The sequence below is a fragment of the Pungitius pungitius genome, chromosome 1, assembly GCF_949316345.1.
Source record: "Pungitius pungitius chromosome 1, fPunPun2.1, whole genome shotgun sequence".
In the NCBI taxonomy this organism is placed as follows: Eukaryota; Metazoa; Chordata; class Actinopteri; order Perciformes; family Gasterosteidae; genus Pungitius; species Pungitius pungitius.
The window spans coordinates 35,642,848-35,668,319 of record NC_084900.1 but is presented as its reverse complement, the minus strand read 5'-3'; the positions used below and the strand labels follow the sequence as shown (position 1 = coordinate 35,668,319).

Below are 25,472 nucleotides of genomic sequence, written 5' to 3'. Positions count from 1 at the left end.
TTTGTTCTCAACTCTTTGACTTTATTTTTTTTTACCAACCAATGAGCTGAGGGTTCGAAGAGCAGATAGCAGCAGTGTGACGATATTCAGAGAGCGAGAGAGACGCCCTCGAGCTCAATATGCAACTCAGTCAATTGGTTGGTTTCTAACACAAAGGGATCATGACAGTTCAACAATGGTTGTAATTAATACTGTTGAGCACAGGGACATGACACAAAACCAAGCAAAAAATATACTAACAAAAAGAAACAAGCACTTACAACAAAGAAAAAGCAACACATCTGGATTCTGGTGTTCAGAAACCACCGGATAGCTTCATTCAAACCAATGTGATGATTTGTGTTTTAGCCTCTATCAGTCATCTGGAAATGATCCCTAGCATCTAATAAAACTTTCTATTCTTAAATAGTGCTATAGATGTTAAAATGATATATAAAAATGTCCCTGTTCCCTTTACCATGTTTGGATGCCTTAAACGGCTTTAGCTACATAGTCTATCTTGGTGGCTTTCCCACCTTAAATAGTACAAATAATGAATATACACGCCTGAAAATATTTGGGAATGTATGTTCAACTGCTGCATCCCTAGTCTGACAAGATGCTCTGGTTTTGAGGTGAACTATTGTGAATCCAACAGGACTACAGGGTAGAGGTCTGCCCTCCACTGACCAACTCAACTCCCAAACCACTTGTGGGTAAATGTGTGTATCCATGTACATGTAGAAGTGTGGGTATGATATCGTAGTGCAAAGCATTTGAAGTCTACACTGGTTAGAACTATTCATGGAAACTGCTCTGATGGTTGAAACTCTGCTTTTTGAAATAGAATTTCGCTACAGGCTGATCCATTGTATTTCTAGGGCCTAAAACAAAGAGTCAGGCCACTGCCTCATAATATTGATTATCATAAGTAGCAGACAACAGAGACACTAAGCATGGTGAAAGCAGGCAAACAGACGCAGTGGGTGTTGTGGGACTTCGTGGAGTACAGTGGAGGTTGTGTGGTCTGGAAGTTGGTAGATAGCAGCAAACCAGCTGTTTGTCGCCATCTTTGTCCGTGAGCTAAAGGCTGCAAACCAGCTGCTGGGCTTCCCTCTGGAGGGCCGCGTGGCCATCGCCACCCACCCACCAGGTGTGACCTGCCTCAGTGCTTTAAGTCTGCTGTGTCCTGCATCCAGCCCCCGGGACTAGTTGACGCGGATGCCTGAGATGAAAGGCAGTCCGGTGGGAACCTTCTTCTTGTATTCCACATAGTCCTCTGCAAAGAAATGGATGAGGGAGAGTTCCTCCTCCTCAATCCGCTCCCGGAAGAACCGCCAGCTGGCTAACGTGTAGCCCAATATGCACACAGGGTTACACAGCATGATCTGCAACACACAACAGTCTCATCAGTCGACCAAACAGAAAATGTGGGTAACATCAAAACATTGCTAGTGACGCCGAGAGCAGGAAGTGGCAGGATCCTCTTTCAGAACGGCACAAAGCGATCTCAGTCGGGTGTGCAGCGACACGGACCGCCTCCTTCTCATGCACATCCCATGTAAATGAGTAGCTTTGGCGTAAATGTTTTTTTTCTAACTTTGGTGAGAATCTAACCCAACACAGCAACTTGAAAGTAGCACAGCATCTCACATAAAGTGATTTCATCTTTGGCTAAATGCAAAGCTTTAGAAATGAAGACAAAGGGATTCTGTATTTTAGGGCTGCAACAACGAATCGATGAAATCGATTAAAATCGATTATTAAAAGCGTTGGCAACGAATTTCATTATCGATTCGTTGTGTCGCGCGACTATTATCTTTGAGTATTAAAAGAAAGTTGCGCGCGCCGCGCAGAGCTGAGAAAAAAAAAGTTGAGCGCTCGCGCAGCAGAACATCGGAGACCCGTACTACTGTTCTGAAACATGCGGAGGAAGAGAAGCCAATGCGATCTAAATATTTCACACTGAAATGGGGGGTGCGGGTCCTAGCGGGCAACGGGGGGTGCTGCTGCGGTTTTCTTTGCAGCGCCAGTAGTTTTACGTTCTAATCGCCGCGCTCGACTTCAAGGTGTAACCTTTATTATTGTTCGGTCTGAAACAGCGCGCCCAGTGACGGGTGGTGCAGCAAAATTGATGTCCGGGTAGAAATCAGGAGAAAGGTCGGTCCGGGAGATTTTCGGGAGGGTTTTTGAAATTCGGGAGGGTTGACATGTCTGATTGTAAGATATGCAAAAGCGACATGGCCTGGCACGGGAGCACCACGGCAATGATTCATGATTTTGTGCCTAATATATTTAATTTGGCGGCTGTAAAGTATACATCATGTGATGTGTGTATGTTTTTTGTGTTAGTCCATTTTATTTGCTTACTTAGGGATGTTCAAGGAGCAATCTGTTAGTGCAAAACATATTTAGAAAGGGCACAGTCAGTTCTATTTTTCAATAAAGGGTTGGAAATTAATGTTTTTACATTTTTTATTTTTTTATCCGATTCATCGATTAATCGAACAAATAATCGACAGATGAATCGATTATTAAAATAATCGTTAGTTGCAGCTCTACTGTATTTGCTCATAGAGCCTAAAACGGGCCATTTGGCCAGTGTTTTGATAACCAACTGCAGTGATTCCCCTTCAATTATAATTCCCCCCCCACCCCAAAATTCACTAAAGAAAGTAAATGAAGACCACATTCATCATTGCTCGGCCACACACACACAAATAGTCGTCACCGCCGCTGCCCCCACAGTGATCGAGTGGTCTGGGTACGTGGATGATGTCATCATGACACTTAATAACTGCCCCCGTATGGGTGCATGCAAATTTAGGGGGGAAAAGTATTTCATCACCAACATTTTCGTCTCATCAATGAAAGTTAGCAAAGATTTAGTCAGTTGTTATTCTTTAAGATCCGTTTTTGTCTCGTCTTAGTTATGGAAAAAAGGTTGTTAACGAATATTTTAGTAGTGAAATTAACACTGGTGGTAACATAATGAAATCAAAGCGTTAAAAAGGAACCTCGGTGTGGGCGAGAGACATTGTACAAGGCGAATGAGCTCACCTGTGTCCCTGTGCTCCAGTAGAACCAGCCCACATAGGAGGGGTGTCTGAAATAGGAGTACACCCCACTGGTGACCAGCACGTGGCTCTGGGCCTTCTCATTCTGCACAATGTGGTTGAAGTTGGAGCCGGCCGTCAACATGGCCGCCTTACGCAAGCAATCGCCGAACATCACCAGGAGCAGGCCCACGACGCACAGCCAGTTCAGCTGCTTGAGCTCTGAGAGAGAAAACACACGGATAAAGTGCTGACGCAGCTCTGCCTGACTGAAACTAGAGGTTGAGACCAAAAACTCTTTACTATGTTTCCTGAGGGAACATTGAAGAGAGAAGTAGAGTCATTTTCTCATAGACCTCTATTTGAGGAGGGAATCACCAGAGCTCCCACGATATTATAGCCATGCAGCGATATGCAGAGCATTGCGATGTTCACGGTGACATCAGTCTTTCAGGGTGACCAGCAGAGCTAAAGAACGTTCCAGTCAGTTCCACAAGTCTGCTCACACATTCTTTAGAGGTCGCTCTGATGTACGAGAGTATTTTACACTAAAATAGCATAATCATATACACTGATAACATACAGGTATGCAATATCTTGACTGGTATATACACTTTATACACATAGAATATTACAATATTATTACTATGTCTTTGAGGGTGTACCAGATTATTGACAGGTTACCCTTTGGCGTGCAATGAAGAACATACGAACGACTTTGACTGAAGACACGCCCACCTGGAACAGTCAGCTTCTCTATAGTGAACTCCACCCATGAGGAGACCGCCGCCAGCGTGTACTCGGTGCTGTGGTTGAGCAGGAAGGAGTCCAGCGACAGGCTGCGAGGGTTGATGACGGCCGTCACCAGGTACTCAGAGTAATGGAAGAAGGACAGGGAGCACATGTACCTGCAGAGAGAGACAGGTGGGACACATCCGGGATTAGCCATTGGAATAATAATAGTGTGGTTTACAGTCAAATTGCCTTTACCTAGATTAAATTGTAAAAATATACATATAAAGAAAAACAAAATGCATTTTCTAAAGTCTGGGGAAATCAGAGAAGGAGATTTAATGAGAATTAATGATAATTACATGAGATGAAACCTTAAAGTCTCCTTTCAAAGTTAAATACGCTTTTATCTTGACCCTATACTTATTACCTTGTTGGGGGTTGAGTTTAAGATTTTATTATTTACCTACAAATCATGGAATGGGCCAGCTTCCTCTCTCTGACCTTGCAGGACTGCAGGGAGGCTGGCCCCTACACTGCCTGTTTTTAAACCTGCCTTCATTACGCATTTATATTCTTTTTTAATACCAATGCATGAATATGGATTGGAAATACATTTAAACAAAGACACTTGTAATAAAACCAATAGAGGGCATTGCCACACAGCAGCATCCAGTGAAATAAGTTAACAGACTTCTACTAAATACATACCAGCCAAAATGAGTCCAAGTAGTTTCAGAGAAGCTTATAATCAAGCCACAGCCAAAAGTCACTCCCAGAAAGCAGGCCCTCACAGCCACCTGCAACGAGTCAGGACACCGTCACATCTGGCCTTTCAATTAGCTTCAGAAACCACACTCATCACATTAAGGAAGAACACTCTCTAAACGTTCAGGTCGACTTTGGGCAAAGTAACGGTTCCAGTTTGTGTTCAGTGAGATGCATTTGTAGCAGAAGTGAGTGTGTCGACAGGAGCCTTTGTGAAACTATGTGGAGCCCTTCAAGGCCAGCTGTCTGTTCCTCTTTAGCTAAGACGATTAACCTCAGTAAACCCTTAACTCGCTAGCTAAAGTGCTAGCTAATGTCAACTAGCATTAGCAGTAAAACATTAAAGTTTCATTTGCGGCTGACAACGGTCAACATTAGCTTGATGTGGAAGAAAAACATCTCTGTTAAAAAGCAGCACTATGTGTACTTTACTTGAAATGATATGAAACGTAAAACAGGAAGTTGGCGAGCTGACGTCAAAGCTTACCTTGTACAGCGGTCCCTTGTACACGATTAGCAATAGGCCGTTAATAACCGCAACCTGGATACAAATCACTATTTTCCCAGAAGTTTCCGTCAGATAATCAAAGACCCAGTCGAAATGTCCAAACCACGTTCTGATTAATGGGATTACAATCACGCTGAGCCCTAAAATAAATGTCTTTATACTGACTCTTCCTTCTAGCACCAATTTACTGCCTGCCATGGTGGAAGGACTGTGGCTGTAATATCGCGATACTTAAGGGAGACCACGTGACGTCCATACGCGGCTCACATGTAGCCGGAATCTGAGTGACGTAAACAGGATTTTTAACCAACGAATGGACAGCAGATCTGTGGATTTAAAAAAATGCAAGTTGGTTGATGAAAAGAATCCGACACGTCAAGTTAAAAGGTTAACATTTATTTAGAAGAGAAAAAGATACATGAGCCATTAACCGCAGGTGCACCTGGAGACTCTACAGACGTATCAGAAAGCGATCCATCCAAGAGTCTGCCTGCTGTCCGACTCTGACCCTTTTTATAATCTCCTCATGTCCAAACTAGTTTGAGCTGTGTTACGCCCCCTGACGCGACCCCGCCTTCTCTTATGAAGAGGGCGGGGTAATTAACCCTCAGGTGATTCACCTGAAGCAGCGCCACCTGAGAGATGTCATTAGGGGACAACCAGCACACTGTGTATGGTGTCTGAGGGCAGACCGCCATTCTTTTCGGAAGCACCGTTTCTGTTTCTATGTTTTCTCCTGTTTTGTGTATAGACAGGGAGGTCAGTATTGTGTTTAATTTTCATACAGTAGGCCAGAAATACTTTGTTTTCTAGCTAGTGTGGGGCTTTTTTTTCTTGTTTTGGCCTGGGAGACCCTGATGTTTTTTGCCTCCTTCAGTTGTCTATTTGTTAAGTCTCTGACAATAAATTATCATCAATTTGGGACAAACCTTGCTCTCGCCGTATTTATCTCTGCTGTTCCACCTTTGCTAAGGCTACCTTTTAAATATTTGTGTGTTACACCTGTGCACCCCTAGGCACGATAGGCAGGACGTAACACGCTGGTTTGGTCTCAGACGGCGGTTGCCCAGGATGTTTAGGTGTTCCCCTTCTGTACCATTGTGTGCTAGGAGCACTGTGTCAGATAGTGATTTATCGTCACGCTTCCTGTACTCCTTCATCTCTCAGATCCCATATTTGCCTTATATGGTCACAGCATCATTTCCTGCATTGTCACAACATCTGCTCTATAGAAAAGCACACAAACAGGAACATACATCCCACTATTTCCTGATATTCACATCTAGATGTGTTAAACAACTCACGACAAACCACCCTTTGTTTGAACCCACCCATTTTTAAAGTATTTGAACAATTAATCTTAAAGTAAATAACATTTAATATTTGGTGGCATAACCCTTGCTTTCAATAACTGCCCCAAGCCTGCGACCCGTCGGTTTCGCTCCCTTCAGTCTCCTCTTAAGGAGGTGAAATGCATGCTCTATGGGGTTAAGGTCATCCAATATATATTATATATTTATATCGGATTGGAGGACGACTGTGCTCCCCACTCACCCAGTGGCCCCTTGATAATCAAATTGGGTAGATGTAAAAATTATATCATTTTCAGTATAAGAGTCAGAGAATAAGAAGCCATCTATTGCCACATGTAACACATTTGACTTGATGAGAGGTCCTAAAACAAGTGAACACAGAAAAAACTAATTTGATATTAGAAATTCATAAAGTTTTTTGAACATACAAATGTAGGACTTTTATTTTGGAAAACTCAGAATTGGTACAGAAAAGATATTTTATTTTTGGTATAAAAGTGGTCAGAGAGATCCTAAACACAATCATTCATTGTTTGGAATTATTGAGAATACTCAAGTACCTCAAATATTGAGTCATTTGCCCGTTTGGCTACTTTAAAACTCTTAATTGGTAAAGTGAAAATGCCACATCTTCAGTACGAGTGGAGCCAGAGACACACACACATGAGTCAATGTCTGGAATTATTGATTAAATACCTTCCATCGAAGCTCAAATACTCAGAAATGACCCGCGACAGTATGGAGTCAGTGAGGAAAATATGCTTTCAGGAATTTAATTAGCTGAATAAATATAAAATCATAAAATTAAAAACATACTTTTCCATAATACATTGACTTGAATACAACAATAACGCATGGGCAGCTGGCCTCATTAACAGAAGCTCAGCAAGATTAAGCATTTCATAGGTGTGTATGGAGGAATAGTTTTGAGCTACTTGAAATACAAACACCATTTTCCTTTATCTCAGATTCTACTTCTACTACTTCTACTTCCTTTGGCTGCCGGAGAAAAAACTGGAAGTCTTGCTTTGAGTCTTGAAAGGCGGTGATGACGACGCTGAGGAAAAGTCAAAAGTTAAAGTCACTTTATTATCAATTCCTCGACACCTGCTAAATATAAAAGGGGTTGAAAAGTCCAACATAAAAAGTGAATACAGATAAATAAAGTATTAGCCAGTTAGACAACATAAGTATTAGTATGTGTATATTAGCACTGGCTTCAGTATGGCTCGGCCTGGGAGGGTTTGAATGTGTCGTCTGTTGAACTCTACACCAATGCTGCTCATTCCAAGATTGACCTGATGTTCGTGTGCTAAACCTTCGGAGGAGTCAATCATGGGACGTTTTTTCGTTTCTGGTGAATCTGATGAGCAGCATGTTTGAAAATCTTTTGGCTTGAGAATGTTATCATGGGGAATACCCATGTTCCATGTTCTCTGAGTGATGAGTGAAGCGTGCAGTGGTGCGTTCAAACATTTTACCGATGGTCTGCAGCTGGTGGAAGGTTTAGGTCCAGTTTAAATGTTTATGGGCAAAAACCCACAAACGTTTAAAAGTAAGTTCCTGTCGTGTGAGGTTAAAAAGGGATTCCCAGTATTCCAAACACATACTTACATTGTAGATCTACTGCTTCCAAAGTAGATTTGAAGAGGGTCATTCACACCCATTCATTCATTCATTCATTCATTCATACCGGGATAAGTAAGACTAAAGGAATCCAAACGTGTTTCTATTCTGCACTCTACATTGGGTTGTTCTTCACCTGAGCTTTGCAGGTCTTCACTCGAGGCAGGAACGTCTGCAGCAGAGATGGACTGACCTTTTAAAGCATCCAACATCTCTTTGTAGCGCTTCTTATGGCGAGTGGGAATAAACATGCAAAACCCTGTGAGAAGAGGGACAAAAGTGAGAGAAGAGACAGTGTCTCCAACAGAGAAGTTCTCACTAATTACACAGTGGAAGTATTTGTAGTGATGTGAAAGAACGTACTGATAAGAAGGTTGAAGTCCTCATCTCTCTCCGTGAATATGCTCACTACTGTGCTCACCAGCTCTTCATAATTGTCTGTCTTCTTGTAGCTCTGAATGGCCTGAAAGAGCAGAGTGGATTTCTCTTCTCCAATTGCTTTCTTCACATCAGCCAGAAAGGCAGCAGGGACGTCCCTCTTTGAAGCAAAACCTGATTAACACAAAATAGTGGAATTTATTTCATACTTAATAACCATTCATTGTTCTTCAGTGATCAAAGGAGCACTAGGACTCAGGAGACAAGGACATAGATGGACACAAAGCACGATGTGCAGTCAGAGGTAGAAGGACGTAAAGTCCTACCTGTCTCAGGTGCCCTCGGCCCCTGCTGGTGTAGGTGCCCCCCTCCTTTGTTGAGCTGCTGTGTATTCAGCTGACTGCAGGTGGAGGAGGTCGGACCCACTGCAGCTAGAAGAAGAGAAACGTTACCGACCTGCTCTTCTTTTCCCACTGAGCTCCACACAGCACAATTATAGTCACTCAGGAACTTCTCTCCACACCCATCACTGGTTCATGACACTTTCCATATTATGGAGATTTAATAAATTAACTGTTGTACATTGTTAAGGCCGACATTTGGAGAACAGAGTGGATTTAAAAATACCAACAAATGATGTGTAATTATGTAGTTGGTCTGTCTGAGTCATAATAAATCATAAACTATTACAAAGGAGTGGATGTTCACCAGTAAGAGTGACTCTGTTGATCTAACTATTTGTTAAAGGAGGTTTTTCCTCTGGAAGTAGAATCTGTCTCATAGTTCCTCTCAAATGTAAAGCTAGTTACGAGCCGAACTGTTCCCAGTTCACTTGATGCTTCTGGTGAATCTCTCACGTTTCACAGCTCAACTCTGGTGGCATGAAACCACGTGTCCTGCATGTCACTAAGCTTACATCTATTTACTGTACTTCCCAGAACAAATGTTACAGTTCTATACCAGCCAAAAGGGTTTCTCTAGGAGTCACAGGTCGTGATGGAAGAGATGAGCACCAAGCCGTATAATATCAACGTAGTCATGGTTACCATATAATCAAAAATCTTCACAGGAGAATTGGACAGGTAGTCATGTGATCACCTTTGCATGTGTCCTTTACTAGTAATGACTGGTAGTCTATGAGTAGTACACGTAGTGATCAAAGGAGCACTAGGACTCAGGAGACAAGGACATAGATGGACACAAAGCACGATGTGCAGTCAGAGGTAGAAGGACGTAAAGTCCTACCTGTCTCAGGTGCCCTCGGCCCCTGCTGGTGTAGGTGCCCCCCTCCTTTGTTGAGCTGCTGTGTATTCAGCTGACTGCAGGTGGAGGAGGTCGGACCCACTGCAGCTAGAAGAAGAGAAACGTTACCGACCTGCTCTTCTTTTCCCACTGAGCTCCACACAGCACAATTATAGTCACTCAGGAACTTCTCTCCACACCCATCACTGGTTCATGACACTTTCCATATTATGGAGATTTAATAAATTAACTGTTGTACATTGTTAAGGCCGACATTTGGAGAACAGAGTGGATTTAAAAATACCAACAAATGATGTGTAATTATGTAGTTGGTCTGTCTGAGTCATAATAAATCATAAACTATTACAAAGGAGTGGATGTTCACCAGTAAGAGTGACTCTGTTGATCTAACTATTTGTTAAAGGAGGTTTTTCCTCTGGAAGTAGAATCTGTCTCATAGTTCCTCTCAAATGTAAAGCTAGTTACGAGCCGAACTGTTCCCAGTTCACTTGATGCTTCTGGTGAATCTCTCACGTTTCACAGCTCAACTCTGGTGGCATGAAACCACGTGTCCTGCATGTCACTAAGCTTACATCTATTTACTGTACTTCCCAGAACAAATGTTACAGTTCTATACCAGCCAAAAGGGTTTCTCTAGGAGTCACAGGTCGTGATGGAAGAGATGAGCACCAAGCCGTATAATATCAACGTAGTCATGGTTACCATATAATCAAAAATCTTCACAGGAGAATTGGACAGGTAGTCATGTGATCACCTTTGCATGTGTCCTTTACTAGTAATGACTGGTAGTCTATGAGTAGTACACGTAGTGATCAAAGGAGCACTAGGACTCAGGAGACAAGGACATAGATGGACACAAAGCACGATGTGCAGTCAGAGGTAGAAGGACGTAAAGTCCTACCTGTCTCAGGTGCCCTCGGCCCCTGCTGGTGTAGGTGCCCCCCTCCTTTGTTGAGCTGCTGTGTATTCAGCTGACTGCAGGTGGAGGAGGTCGGACCCACTGCAGCTAGAAGAAGAGAAACGTTACCGACCTGCTCTTCTTTTCCCACTGAGCTCATCCACAGGAAGACCACAGAAGCCCTCCACCTTAGGACACAGGCTTTCGCCTCAGTGCTGTTTTGTGGTCTGGAAAAGGTCCAAAATCCTTTAGCAACTAGGTAGTGGCTGAGATGCTGCCTTTTGTGTCTAGAGCACATTCTACATAAGCATATGGTCACTTAAGTCACCCAGAGACAAGCAGAAAGAAGTGCTGTGTCCAGGCTCTTTTAGGGGGTCCAGGACCTGACTGATGTCCATCCTCACATATTATTGTGAGACACATTTCCAACACACAGAGAGAGCAGCGTTGGGATTGGCCGGGTGTTTCGTACCGCTCTGCAGCATCAGGGCTTTCTTCTCTTCCACAGACAGAGCGTGGTCGGGTTTGTACCCACAGCCCTGCCCAGTCAGCTGTTGACATCGCTCATCAAACCTCTTCTTGTGATGTGGGCGGACAAACTGGTAGAGGCCTGTGACACGGGGGGGGGGGGGGGGGTTGTTACAGCTTGGACAGAGCAAACGTGCATTCTGGATCAGCTGTAATATGCACTCTGTGATGTTGTCCATGAAGGCATTGAGCTGGAAGGCGGAGCCATCACCACCAAAAGTATGTTTATTTGCATATCTGTGACACTTAAAATGTATAAAACTAATTTTATATCAGACAAAGATAACCCTAGTAAATGAGTGTGATGCTGTGGGGCTGCTCTGGAACTTCTGGACCCAGGAACTCTGCTCTCTACCAGAACAACCTGGAGGAGACTGGCCGACACTTTGTGACCTCAAGCGCAAGAGCACTTGGGTTCTTCACCAGGACAAGGATGTGACACCACCCCCCCCCAATGCAGGTCCATCTCAGAAGGCTTTGGAGCGGTCTAACTAAAGTCTGGACTTAAATCTGAGGGGCTGAGGTTGGACCTCAAACAAGCAGTTTATGCTCAAACCTTCCAATGTGATTAAAATACTTCTGCAGAGATGAGGGCCAATCTTCCTCCACAGCGATGTGAGAGACTCATGACCTTCATCACAAAGTTGTTGATTAGGGGGCAATCCCTTTTCCATATGGGGCCAGGTAGTTTAATACTTTCACTTTAAATAAACGAAATTCATTAAAAACCGCATTCCGTATTTACTCGGATTAACTTTGTCTGATATGAAGAATAGTTTGATGAAATGACACATTTAAGTGGAGCAAATACTTTACTGTGTGTGAGTGTTCATTCATTACTAGAACAAGTAAAGGACATGCTGTATTAGGACTCAGACTGCGAGGAGGCCTCTCTGCAGCAAAACATCCAATGAAGAGGGACCACTTGAACACAAGTAGCCTCTTAGCCACCTCATCCCCATTCGGAGAGGTGTGCAGGGGGCTGACCTCGCAGCAGGTGGTGGGTATTGGCGTCCTCAGTGAGGACAGCGGCCTCAGCGAGCAGGGCCTCCACCTCGTCGTTCTTCTTGTAGGTCTGCAGAGCCTGGATGATGCGCTCAAAGCTGAACTGGCTCAGAGACCTTTTCATCTCAGCCAGGAACCCTTTAATCCTGCTGCTGGAGGAACCGTCCCCAGAGACACCTTCTGATCCACGCAGCGTCTTCAACAAGGAGGGAGGAAAACACTACTTGGCACAACATTTGCAATGAAAAAACAAAAAGCCCATCAGATACATCAGAAATATGACGTTTAACACTATCAGGTACTATAACTCTGATGAAAAGGACCATGATTTTGCAGATGATCGGGTTTCATAAATAGAAAAAAACACTTTTTCCCCTCTAGCAGTCAGTCCTGCAGACCTCCCTTTAAACTAGGTCATTGTGTGCCACCTCTTTCTGCATGTGTGTGTGTGTGTGTGTGTGACGCAGTAATAGTTACTCATTTTTCATTGTGCTGTGCATAAAGTAATGTGTTCAATGATATAGTTGAATATATTAAATAACATGTATAATCTAAAATAGTTGTCATTTTTGAGGATGAGAAGTACTCCTCAATGACCTGAGGTGTGGACCCTTTAGAGAAGCAGAGGCGTACGCAGAAGGAGCCGATTGGTTGGGTCATTCCTGCTCTAATAACTGCATATCGGTAAGATAATTGGCTCATCTAAAAGGATGATTAGAACGTGCTAGAGACTTGCAGGGGTCTGTACCAGCTACTTTGCTCACTATTAAATAAAGTACGCTGTCTACTGTGGCTGATCGGACTTCTCTACTCGCCTCGGAATCGAACATAAGGACAAAACTGCTGCTGCACACAATGTAGCACGAACCTGTTCCTGGACCAGTTTGATTTTACGTTTTCCTCCCCGCATTTCATCAGCCATCCTCTTGTCACATTGAAGGGACAGCGTGGACAAATGGTTTGCCTTTCAAAAGGAAAAGTGAACAGCAAAGAAAAGGAATAAGCACAGTCATCTTGAAATTCCCCGATGCCTCATGGGTAATGAAGTACTTCTATCATACGTGACAATGGCACTGCAGTAAGGGGGCTGTCTTCTGACAGGTATTATGTCAAAGACTAGTGGGACGGACTAGTCTACCTTCTCTACTCCAGCGGCAGCATCAGGGTCCCCCCCCTCGCGGTGGGGCCCATGCTCCAGAGCATCCAGCAGGTTGGCTGGTCTCCTCGGACTCTCCTGCACCTCAGACTCGTACTCGATGCAGATCCTGGCCATTCCATTGGCTACAGAGTGTTCATCTGATCAAAAGACAAGACAACCGATCAATGAAGGAATAACCGTTCCTTAGGGTTAGGGTTTGTCCCTCTACTCACTGAGCCTCCTCCTCTTCAGGCTGGGGAGGTGGGCGTCCAGCTGCTTGGCCTTCTGGGTGCAGCTGCTTTGGGAGGATGAGCAGGAAGGGAAGGCAGGGGACGGTGTGTCTGGGGAGCAGATTGTCTCCTGGCGGCGTGCTGCAGACGTCTTCTCTGCCACAGGCCTCTGGCACAAACAAGCAGTCATCAGCCCATGGACCCACACACAGCCAGGCCAGAGGTGCCGGGTTTACAGCACCACAGTCCTCGGGTCATAAGGAGGTCGCATGTTGCGGATACTAGATGAATAAACTGAAGCTGTAAAACCTCTCTGGGGGACTGGTACTTCCTGCTCAAGGGACTGAAGCAGTCCCCCCCCCGTTAAACCTAGGAGAGACACCCTGGTGGTAGGACTGGAGACCTGTGTTGGACGTGTGTGTGCGACGAGGTCTCAAGATTGTACCAATGTCATCTTTGTCAGAAGAACCCTAACCCTCTGAAATATTAATAAATACGTATTTTAACACTTTCTGCATAAAAGCCAACATGAGTTGGTGAGTACAGTCCACAACTACAACTTGTACCTAATGAAGCTGTACATCATTTTGTGAAGTGCGTGAACAATAGAACCCACCAGTTTGTTTGCCACCCTGAAGAACTGAGAGACGTCCCGGATCACGTTCCCGAAGCTTTCATAAAGACGCACGTAAGGCCGGACCCACGATGGGAGCTGGGCCCTCGCACTGGAGCCTTTAAACCTACGGGGGGGGCTTTGTTATTCATTCAAACACATGCACCACCATCATCATCATCATCATCATCATCCCAAACTCCAGCTTTGTGTTACGTTTGACGAGATAAAAGTAATTGGAGCCGTCCTGTTTTTGTCGTGAACGAGTCCTGATTTGAGTGACAGCTCCATATCTGACCTTTGATCACACAGTAAGATGGCTCCATAGTCGTCCTTGTGCCGAATGACTCTACCGATGGCCTGGTTCACCGCTCTGAAAGCCTGCTGTTTGTACCACTCCTGTCCAGACAGGTACTGCACACACACACACACACACACACACACACACACACACACACACACACACACACGATTGAGCCACTAAAACAACGTTGTCACATGAACTCAGGCAGCGGTTCCTCTCACCTTCACCCCCGGAGTTTTCTTCCGACTCATCTCATCCAAAAACTGCATCTTCAAGACGACTCGGGGGTCCATCTTTGGAGGGAACGGAAGGCCGGTGATGATGACGCCTCGACCAAAGGTGTCTGCAAAGTCCAGACCTTCGCTCGCCTGGCACAGGGAGACGAGAGGGAGGCGTTTGTGTGATATGACTCACACTGTGAATGGTGACTGATGGAACTCTTGAATTAGCTCACAGTTTAATGCTGTGGAGTTTACACCTTCATGGTTAAACAGGGAGAAGGCTTTTTTATTGTAGTTAAAATACTGATAAAACTGCAACGCTGGCAATAAGATGAGGGAACAAGGACAACACACAGGAGAACCTGAAAACTTTAGAGCAGCGGGATGCTAGAGAACAAAGAGCTGTGCACATTTTAAAACATTCTAATCTTCAATATGTGAGAATACATTTAAATGGAAACAAATACAGCTGATAAAATGTCCAAATACAAACAAGTAAGAAATATGAATTAAATCAGAGTAAAGTCGTCTTTGCTTTTTTTTTGCTCTCTGGCCCAAAAAAAAGGTCACACACTGTAATATTTCGTCATATTTGGCCAGGCAGTATATGTTTTTGGGGTCTAAGATGCATCCGAGCAGTACGTTACTTTGCTGGTTCAGTTATCAGTGGATTACTACAGTAGTTCAAAGACACTGACTATGGAGAAGAACCTCATCCCCCCTCACCATCCCTTTCAAAGGTTTTAGGGGTTCACCAAAAACTATTTTATACAACTCACAAAATGAATTTTCAGCAAGAAAGCCAAAATAAATGTTACGGCTGATGAGGCCCCTAAAGACAAGTTATCTCCTCTGTTTTAAAATGTCCTCATTATCCATCATGCGCTTAATGTAAATTTACTCAATTCATCCAAAATGCTCCCTCTAAGCTGTAGACATCCCCATTAAAGCGTTTTAGGACTGGATGGGCACACAGTAACCTCACCTTGCCTCGACACACAGCAAAGAATGTCCCCCCCTTGGATGTTGGGTCATTGACCTTTTGGTAATATCCATCAATCACCTACGAAACAGACAGAGAGACAAGGTGTCACTCTTGGTTCCAGGTTTGTAGAAAGAGGTCCTTCACCACAGTAGAAGCAGTCACCTCGTTAAAGGTGCCTTTTCCTTTAGGCTCAACGAACATGGGCTTCACACTTTCAATGCGCTCTGCATGCCCGTTGGTCTGGAGAGAGAACACACACACACACACACACATTTAACCTCTTAAAATAGCACACAATCAGAGGAGGATTCTGCTGATTTTCCACTTACTCTCCAGAAGTCCAGGGTTTTTTCCATTAAAGGGAAGGAGGGAAAAAACACTAAAAGCCCATCAGGAACAACACGGCTGAGGTTAGCTGAGGAGAAATCACAAGAAGCAGCTCATGTCAACATCCAGACAGGAATGAGCAGAATGACTTGAAATGGGAGGAACCAGCTCAAACTGGTGGAATAATACGTTTGTTTGGTTAACGACAAACAATCCCAGTGCTGAGAGAAACATGTGGAAACATCTGTGCTTCTTACCCACAGTGTTGCCTAAAGACGCCATGTTTTCAGGAAGGAATCTGTAACAGAGGGAGGGATCAGCGGTTTTAGACCTGAAGCATCTGTAGATCACCAGTTTATATGGAAGTGAGTGCTGTGGGAGGAACACGGGAGTATTGAGCTGGATATTATTCTATGACAACACAATTCCCAAGGAATGAGTCCTGTGTCCATACGGATGATGAGAGGAGAGACTTTACAATAGATCACCAACCTGCGATCAAACGCTGAACTCAGGTGCACGCCATCTGGACCTCGTTCAATGATGCCAACAAAGATCTGGTCCCGCTCAATCACATGGCCGTTCTCCAGACTGACAGGAAACGGGCTGCGTGGGCAGCGAGAGCATGAGCCGTCAGGATCACCAGCAAGCTTAACAACAACAACAACCTGGGCCTCCTGAGGCCACTGAACTGTAGTGTGGACTAAAGAAGCACAACACTGCTTTAAGGACCTACATCCTCATCTCACAGGTGAATGAGGAGAGGGGAGAGAGCGTTCCGCTGGTCAGGATGATGCAGCGCACACCTTGGCTCTTCAGGTCCTGCATGCTGAAGCCTGGAGAGAAGCACCAGTAGCTCAGGATGTTCCCTACAAGGAGCAAACAGGCGGTCCAGTGAACCAGGTGTCCTCAGAGGTCAACATGTCATCCCTTCATGGAGACAGGTTGGAAGTGAAATAGAGGGATCAATGCTTCCAGTCATTGTGACACACAACACAGGCTGCGTATCATCACCTTGTTTCTTTGATGAAGATGAAGACCATACATCAGTGCTTTGTGGTTTCTTATGAAAGCTCTTCTCTCGGTGGATATGAACCTGAGCCAAACGGACACATATGGTCACTTAAACATACGTGTGTGGAGATGTGACACTTGTGTTTATTGACGGAGACGCACCTTAAAATGAGCCGTATTTGACTCCATCAGCTGCTGCTGCGTTTGCTTCTCTGAAGGTTCACCAACAAACACCAGCTGCAACAAAAGAAGAGAGGGACAGAATTAGTTCTGCTGCAGTGAACCTGATGATCATCAAATGTGTCGCGTGCAAATAGAGCAGCAAAACGGGTACGTTACTGCAGACAATATGGGAAATATGTGCACGTTTTCTGAGGGAAGTGAGAAGACCAAAAGAAATGCAATGACTGCGTGGTGTGTTCAGGGTCTCTGGGTGTGACTGCGTGGTCCCACCAGTAAGGGTTCCTTCAGCGTGCTCACATCCTGGTACCACACCTCAACCACCACAAAACACCATGGTTACACTTATTAAAGTGAGCCTTACGCACACGATAATGAGGTAGATCTTCCTCACAGGAGACAAGAATACTCCCTTCACTTGGAGCGTACCTGTATGATATCGGCCAGCTTCTGCAGTCCACTAGTGTTCAGGAATATTCCCGGCTCTGATCAGAAACACGTGGCACACATTACCGCCTGCAGACGGCATGATGAATCATGTGACATACAAAGAGATGAAGGCATACTGACGTCCTGTTAGGTGTCCAATGATCTCCTCCAGAGCTTCATACACAGCCGTCTTGCTGTGGTAGGTCAGTTGGGCTCGCTCCAATAGTTCATAGATGAAGCTGAGACAGGAGGGAAGTCAAAAAGAGGGTCAGACACAAGGACTGACCCACATGAAGCCGTGAATGGAACCATCCTGCATCTCCTCTCACATACATGCCAGCTTTGGTGAAGCCTTTGTCACTTGGAACATCGTAGGAATCGATGACAGCCTCCAGATGCAGAAGAATCTCTGTCCAAGCACACAAAGCAGTTTGATTTAATCCCCCACAGCACTGAGGGAAATAAAGCCAATTCATCTCGTTTAGAGATCTCATATACTTACTACTTACAGTACTTACGTTTGATCTTACCGATGCTTTCTATATTTATTTTTAAACCTGAAACAGAAAAACGTTGATATACATTTTCTTGCTTTTTTTAAATAACTTTCAGTACATTTTCCCTTTAGTGTGACCAAGTGCTCTGACCAGAGCTGAGGTTCTCCACATTGAGGTCCTCAGAGACAGTGGCTTCTTTAGCCTGCTCCAGCAGCAGCTTGTCCACAGCGCTGATGGCTGAGGCCACATCGTAAGGAGTGAGGTCAAACGAAGTGGATTCTTCACAAGTCTTCTCCTGCAGACAACAGAAACATCTATATTTAGAAGAATCATTGAGGAAGCACAAGGTCATTCTAAAATACGGTAACAGCACTTCCACAAAGAAACTCCAAAGTGAACAAGTACCTTACAAAAGATAAGGTTGTAATTTGTACAGCTTTCATTTCATACTCGCTCATCCAATAAAAAGAACTCTCTCAGGCAATGTGTGTTCTCAAAAGGATGGAAATGAGCCATAGTAACATCCATTTTTAAGTCAGGAGACTCAACCGACTCAACTCAAATTATCGGCAAATCGGTTTTCTTCCTGCAGTTTCCCAAATAGCTGAGAAATGGGTTGCAGAGCAGCACGTTAAACATCTCACACAGCTGCATCCTATGCAGGTTTTAATCATTCAACAGAAACAGCCAAAGGTCTTTCAATACAGCTAATCACAATGTCCTGATTAATAAACAGTCAAATCTTTTCCCAGAGAGTCTCTGCTGAAATCCAGCTTGAAGGCAAAAACCAGTGTGTCAGAGTGGGTGGTGTTTCCTATGTGGGAGTACCCCAGGGTTCTATTTTGGGACCTTTATTATTCAGTCTATACATTAACGATGTGCTGGAATAGGTGAGATATTCAAATGAATGCTGACGACACATTTATCTTCATGCAAAGAACGAGCTCCACAATGACACAGGTAACTAAATGACTGTGCATGTTCTTCACAAGGACGGCTTGCAAAGGGTCACCTGAGTGACAACATCTGACAAAGGTCTTGAAATGTAATCTGGTGAATTCTAGATATATAAAGACACGCAAGTCATACCATGCAAGCTGCAAAATTGTATTTTAATGCAATGATTGTCCCCTATCTGACCTACTGCTTTACCAGCTGGGAACAAGCCAGCAGCACAACATTAAATCTCATTTAGGTGTTTTTGTTCTATCCGACAATGGCAGCTCTAGTATATTGTCGTACACTTTTGGGTTTTGTCTATACGTGTGTCGTTCTCTGTTTGTTTATGAATTTGAATTACATTTTCTTTTTAGATTTTTTTTTAGGTTGCCTTAAAAACATCTGGCAAAAAACCACAGCAGATGGAAATTTGCCGCTCTGGCTAACTCTGGTTCACTTACACTACAACTGATCATTGGTGGCATTGTCCCTGCGAAATGAATAATAAGTCAATAAATGAATTATCTCCAGTCGTACCACATTGTGAGCTTCATCAAAGATGATCACAGCTCCGTTGAGCTCGATGTTGTGAGCTCTGCGGCTCTGTGGAACAAAGCAGAAAAACCAAGTTCAAGCAGAAAGTAGAACGAAAACCACCATAACCTCAAGGATCACAACTACAACACCACCCACCTTTGGATCCAGCAGGTAGTTGTAAGGCATGAAGATCACATCTGCTTGCTGCTTCAAGGACCGGGACAGGTAGTAAGGACAGACCCTGCAGAACAAGGGTCAACAGTCATCTCCGTGTCCCTCGAAGTCCGTATTAAACAACCATCTTCAGCACAGAGGACAAGATGCAGCCACATATGAAGCAGTGTAGATAGCTCCAGGCCTAACTCATGGCCATCAGCCCAGTAAAAAGTGAATCTCCATCCCCCGGACCGAAAACCCAGAGTCACCCTGAAGTTACCTCGATGACCCTGAATCAGGCTTTCAGGCCTCGGGTTTCTTGAAGCACCCATACAAGAACAACTCTAAAAACACCTACTCTTCAGAAACAGCTCCAGCTAAGAGGGAAGGTTCTGATGGCATCCCCGTCGTCAGGCTGGTTGCTAAGGCTTAGCTTACAGAGAGTCAAAGAAGATGGAGTAAGGTGCTAACGTGTGGAGGTGGCCTTGTGCTCCATGTGTATTTGCTCATGGGTTATTGTCAGGGGACATGAATCCCACCTCTGCTTGGTACCGAATTTGACCAAGTCTTCCACATCAAGGATGGAGTTCACCAGATCTCTGTCGGTCGTGTGCTCTGAGCAGGAAGAGGGTAAAAGGTTAGTCTCGTTAAGAAAGGGTACACCTAGCATCTTACAGACGTCTCATAACCTTACCTTCAACGTTAGTGTAGTAGACACATGACCTGGTGGAAACCATTCCTCTGCACATATGGACCTAAAAAAAAAAGGTCACAGCAACAAGGAATGTATTAAAATCTCTACAATGTGTTCCATCCCCCCTTTCCATGTCAGACTATTCTCCTAGCTAACCCTTTCTACCCAGTCTCACCATCATGGACAATGAGGGGGAGGACTCCTTCAGACAGTGGAGCTCACAGGCCTGAGAACGCGGGTGCTTATACGACATCGTACGCACGTCCCAGTGACCACTTGCTCACCTTGACGTGGTTGCTCTCCTGCCGCATCACTTCCTTGTTGATACACAGCTGCTCCCTTGATCCCAGCACACACACCTTTGGACTGAGTCAGCAGAGACATTAGTAAACTCCTGTGTTGTACATCAGAAGAGGGTAGTGCAGTAAGAGGGCTCCACTTGCATGAAGTGCATCTCCTACGGTTGGACAGGACATGGTTTACCTGTACGACGTGTTCTTCAGCTCACCGATGACCTGCGCCAGCTGAGAGTGAGTCCTGGAAGCGTATATGATCTTGGGAACATCTGTATAGTAGACTTAGAAACCAAAACGACACATGATTGAATCACTGTCATAGGGAGCAAAGTCACTTCCCTTAAGGGGAGGATGTGCAAATCTAGCATATTGTGATATATTGGTAGATATGTCATATTTTCATAAGATGAACTAAATCGATCTTGAGAATAGAGTGAGGCAGCTGATGGTCCAGCACGGAGCAGATTGGGATAGCATTGTGCATTTCTACTTTCATCTCCTGTTTTAGTGTCATTTTTTCACCATTTTTCCACCGGGGGGGGGGGGGGGGGGCTCCACAGAAAAGGGTTGGGAACTACTGGCCTAGCGATTTGGATCCAAAAGGAAGTAATTGTGCCTTGGACTTCCTGTGTAGTCTTTGAAGGAGGCTGAAAACCGCACAACCTTTTTCACTCCTCCTGCTGCTGTTTGTCAACGTTCCAGGCTTCCCCCCTAAAGGGTGAGCGACTAAATGAAGCCTTCTGAGAAGTCCACAGAGGATGTATCCTTGCAGCTACTTGCCTGGCCAGTGATAAACCAGCACTGGTTAATAGGAGGAAAAAGCGGGGCGGACTATTCATTGGACCTGTGTGTCACGAGCAATACATCAAACCACAGGACAGGGAGCAGAGGGACGTTTTATGAGACTCTTGACCCATAAAACGTTATGTAAATGTAGAGACAGAGCCTAGACCTATAGGCAGCCTGGTCAAAAAAAGTTTAAAACATAAATAGTATAATATGGAAATTATGTCTGGTACGCACCCAAGCGTTTATTCAACAGAAATATATAAGTTATTCTTTAAATACCAGAAGCAAACGAGTCTGAGAATGGACTTGGAGAAGTTATGTTAAATTAGGCCTTGATGGAATTCTAATGACACAAAATGTAAAAACTATTCTGCATGTACATGCTGTGGCTCCCATTCATTTATCTACGTTTTTTGGTATTAAACTATATTTTTGTGTGTAAATTATTGGAGCTCCAATGGATGGAATAACGCTGTGAAGATTGAACGCCATTGTGATGGATTCAAACACGATTGATGTATTTATTAGTATGCTGCTCCGTCAGTGATGTGAGGGCCTCATTGGGGTATTTACAGGTGTTCTAATGCATTGAGCATACCTGGCGTGGCCCCGTCCGTAGCAGCCGTCCCCCAGGAGGACATGGGTGTGTTGGAGAACATCTCCTGCCCTTGTAACTTCTCTGCTATCTTGCGGGCAGAGATGGTGTCCTTGAAGTGCTCTCTCCAGGCCAGGGTGGCACACAACAGGCACAGAGTTTTACCAGTGCCTGTGGGACTCTCCAGAACCCCATTTTTCTTCTGGAACAGACACACACACACACACGAAGGGCTCATCTCTGGGGAGATCATCTGACAAACTGAGACCCTGCTCACCAGTAGGATGCTTCACAAATCACATTCTGCTACTTTGAGATCAACCAGACAGCTGATGGCTTGTTATTACTATGATGATGATGATTATGGCAGTAAACACTGGTTTTAAAGTTGTCTTGTGTGCACTGGAGAAGGTCACAATGGAAAGCAAGTGGAACTACAACCAGGGCTCCTGTACCACACCAGGTGAAAGGAACGGTTTCCTGTAGCGCCGTGACGGGACCTACCTTCTGAAGACACTCAATCACTTTGCCCATGTAGTCCTTCTGACAGTCGTACGGAGCAAAGGGGAAATTCACCGTCACTCCATTGACGGTCAGTGAAGGCATCTTGAGTGTCGCTCCTGGATCAGCTGCTGCGTTCACGGACGCGCTACAAAGGACGTACTTTGTGGGAACTTGTCGAGGCTGCGGATTCACCGTCACACATTTACAAGTGTGGGAAAGAGCGTCCGTTTAAAAGTCCATTCTGAAGTGGAAAGTAAGTGTGAGACACACTGCGTTTGGCGCCAGCTCGCCCAATTGAGTCCGGTTCTGCGCATGCGCGTTTTAGTTACGTGCCTCTGCTGCGTTCATGTACTCCCAGAATAATGCGTACTCAGTACTGTGGCATGTCTCCAAAATAAGTTGATGACATACGACACATTGGTGAATCTTTTCATATTCAAAAGATGACTTGTGCGTTAACCTTTTTAGTTCTGTAGGTAATTAATATAAATTACAAATTGACATTAAACATTTAAATATGTAATACACATTTTAACATATAGACATAAAAATCCCGAAAGAATCCATCAGCAAATAGTCCGAAGCACTTGAGAAAACTAACCCTTCGCACAGAATTAACTGACAAGTATCTAATGGTGTTCTAAAGGCTCTTGTGACTTGAAATGACAGTGGTAAAATTAAAGACGTTGTATACTACTATATGCTCAGTATGATTTCTTCTTTAAATGTTAATTTTCTATTCAGCCAGCATTAGTGCATGACACAGTACAGTACAGTAGCTCCTCTTCACAGTTTAATTATGCTGGAGCAGGGTTCATACTTTGTCTATTGTAACTATCGGGGGAATTACATGAATTCTTAGTGGCTTAAATGATGCATTCATTGCAAAGTTGAATTCAGACAAAGTTCTGATTCACAGAAGTCACAGTTCATACATAAAAATGACTCAGTTCAACAAGTAAATCATTTATTCTGTCAGAGTCAAATACATTAATCATGAAATAGAGCAACTGGACGCCAGACATCCTATTCCTCTGCTGCTGTGGTCAGAACGATCTTGTTTGGGTCGTAATAATTCTCGCTCATGAGAGGGAGACCTTCCTTCTCTCTCTGCAGAATCACACGCTCCGCCTCCCTTCTGGCCCACTGCCGCATGCTGGTCCAAATAGAAGGGGAACCAGAAACACTTTACATTAATAATAAGAAACCTCACATTCCACTTGTGGTGGAACACCACCAAAAAAACCTGAAAGCATGAATAAATAGCAGCAATACAATGCAAATAAGAAAACACCTTACCCGTGGTCTGGTAAATAGTGGATAAAAGTCCCTCCAATAACGAGAGCCACCGATATGCCAAAGAAGAAGCCCACCCTCATGTTCCACTCATCCACCACTGGGTCACTGGAGAAGCCATGGTAATCTGGATTCTGAGCATTGGAGGAGAGGCGTCAGCTACAGCGATCATCACCAAACGGGTCGCAGAAATGTCCTCTGTAGTCTTTTGTTTAATGCTGTCTCCAGTTTGCCCTTTGAGGCACATGCTGAAGCCTGGATCAAATTAGATTTATTTACATTGCTGTGTGTAGATGACCCAACAGATACCCTCAAGTCATTATAGTGACCAAAGTTTATTGACAAGTACTAATGGAAAACGAGAATCTGGTGCTGAATATGTACCGTCAATCAGTGCAGTGCATGGGGTGTATTCACCGTGTGAGGCTCACATGGAACATAACGTTTGAAAGGAAGTCTTCATGGCGTGTTGTCACTAATGCGCCACTTCTCTAACAGCCGGGGCCCGAGCTGACGCTACAGCTAACGCCAGAGGAGCCCATCAGCGGCGGGTCCGGTTCTCCGCGGGTCCAGCATGACACCCCCCCCCGCAGGTCCATGTACATGTCACACAAACTCAACTCTATTCTGCTTGTACGGGTTAACGAAGAATAACGTTACGTGCTAAGAGACAAGCTCACCTTGACATACGGGCTGACCTCACCGTGTCCTGCGTTCTCCGCGGCCGGATGCAGCTCGGTCACGGCGGTCGAACCGGCGGCACCGGACGGTTTTGACTGGGAAACATATCGGGCCGGGGCATTGGAGAGTAACCGGGGAATTGCGGGCCCGAACCGCGACAGTCGGGTCAACATTTTACCTGTTTGTGAAGGATATCAATGACCCGGAACCGGAAATAGACTAACGACTCTTCTTCTTCGTTTCCCCCGACCGAGAGCGAGCATTACTGACACCAAGAGGTGGTGGACGGTAATGGAGCGACCAGCCATTGAAAAATGTGAAGGCTGCTGACCAACATCTCTGTCTAGCCCGGTTTGCTGAATCATGCATAGTGCTTTGTGGTAGATGACTGACCTTTAACCTTGGTGCTAAGCTCTTGCTCAGGTCTGCTCAAGAACTAGTAAATTGCCATAAAAGTATGAGGATACATCAATATTCATGGTCTCCAGAAGTTTGTTCTAGCTGTTGGTGTTTGTTGTGAGAACATGTCACCTTGACAGGTTTTAGTTTAGTGGGATGTGATGAACATATACTGTATATACTGTATAAGACAAACGTCAAAACCGAGTGAAGCACTAAAACGAGTAGCAGAGTCCAAAAGGTCCTGAAAGGACTCATTGATATTAGTTATGCAGTACTATTTATAGGCTAAACTAGCAGTAAAACTAACCAGCGTGAACTGAACAAGCATCTCGAGTTCAAAATCATTTCAATTCATTGAGGTTTACATTCACAAATGTTAATGACATTTTTAATAAAATTGAATTGAATATTTCAACACCATATCTACAGATCAAAAACTGTTGTCAATAAGTTAGTTATAAAACACAATCACCCCTCACCCCATCGGTTGCATGATTATTTATTTGTGTCCAATATACAATCCGTAACATTGTTATGTGATTAAAAAGTTTCCCTTTGTGCACACATATTGAATGATATAAACAATTGTGT

General features: G+C 44.4%; 3 protein-coding genes across 3 annotated transcripts; all 3 read right to left on the bottom strand.

Moving 5' to 3' along the window:
* Nucleotides 1-724: 724 nt before the first annotated feature.
* icmt (isoprenylcysteine carboxyl methyltransferase) lies at nucleotides 725-5,278 on the bottom strand. The gene is made up of 5 exons (XM_037478874.2): nucleotides 5,023-5,278; nucleotides 4,479-4,567; nucleotides 3,774-3,943; nucleotides 3,040-3,257; nucleotides 725-1,367 (listed from the first exon to the last, which is right to left on the bottom strand). Exons 1-5 carry the CDS (start codon nucleotides 5,239-5,241, stop codon nucleotides 1,188-1,190), a joined length of 876 nt encoding a protein of 291 aa, XP_037334771.1. The 5' UTR covers nucleotides 5,242-5,278; the 3' UTR covers nucleotides 725-1,187.
* Nucleotides 5,279-6,615: 1,337 nt separating this feature from the next.
* Nucleotides 6,616-22,905, bottom strand: rtel1 (regulator of telomere elongation helicase 1). The gene is made up of 35 exons (XM_062566281.1): nucleotides 22,503-22,905; nucleotides 22,002-22,200; nucleotides 20,802-20,895; nucleotides 20,603-20,684; nucleotides 20,319-20,379; nucleotides 20,164-20,239; nucleotides 19,625-19,709; nucleotides 19,469-19,534; nucleotides 18,143-18,287; nucleotides 18,014-18,052; nucleotides 17,829-17,904; nucleotides 17,637-17,734; nucleotides 17,496-17,551; nucleotides 17,049-17,123; nucleotides 16,887-16,968; nucleotides 16,609-16,741; nucleotides 16,365-16,478; nucleotides 16,130-16,170; nucleotides 15,875-15,960; nucleotides 15,708-15,785; nucleotides 15,546-15,623; nucleotides 14,561-14,707; nucleotides 14,334-14,449; nucleotides 14,039-14,162; nucleotides 13,426-13,591; nucleotides 13,193-13,350; nucleotides 12,923-13,018; nucleotides 12,037-12,250; nucleotides 10,994-11,131; nucleotides 10,525-10,629; nucleotides 9,606-9,710; nucleotides 8,687-8,791; nucleotides 8,346-8,534; nucleotides 8,119-8,241; nucleotides 6,616-7,413 (listed from the first exon to the last, which is right to left on the bottom strand). The coding sequence occupies exons 1-35, from the start codon at nucleotides 22,602-22,604 to the stop codon at nucleotides 7,343-7,345; spliced, it is 3,723 nt and encodes a 1,240-aa protein (XP_062422265.1). The 5' UTR covers nucleotides 22,605-22,905; the 3' UTR covers nucleotides 6,616-7,342.
* A 547-nt stretch (nucleotides 22,906-23,452) lies between these two features.
* On the bottom strand, nucleotides 23,453-24,706 carry ndufb11 (NADH:ubiquinone oxidoreductase subunit B11). The gene is made up of 3 exons (XM_037480549.2): nucleotides 24,479-24,706; nucleotides 23,802-23,932; nucleotides 23,453-23,658 (listed from the first exon to the last, which is right to left on the bottom strand). Exons 1-3 carry the CDS (start codon nucleotides 24,650-24,652, stop codon nucleotides 23,529-23,531), a joined length of 435 nt encoding a protein of 144 aa, XP_037336446.2. The 5' UTR covers nucleotides 24,653-24,706; the 3' UTR covers nucleotides 23,453-23,528.
* Between the last annotated feature and the right edge of the window lie 766 nt (nucleotides 24,707-25,472).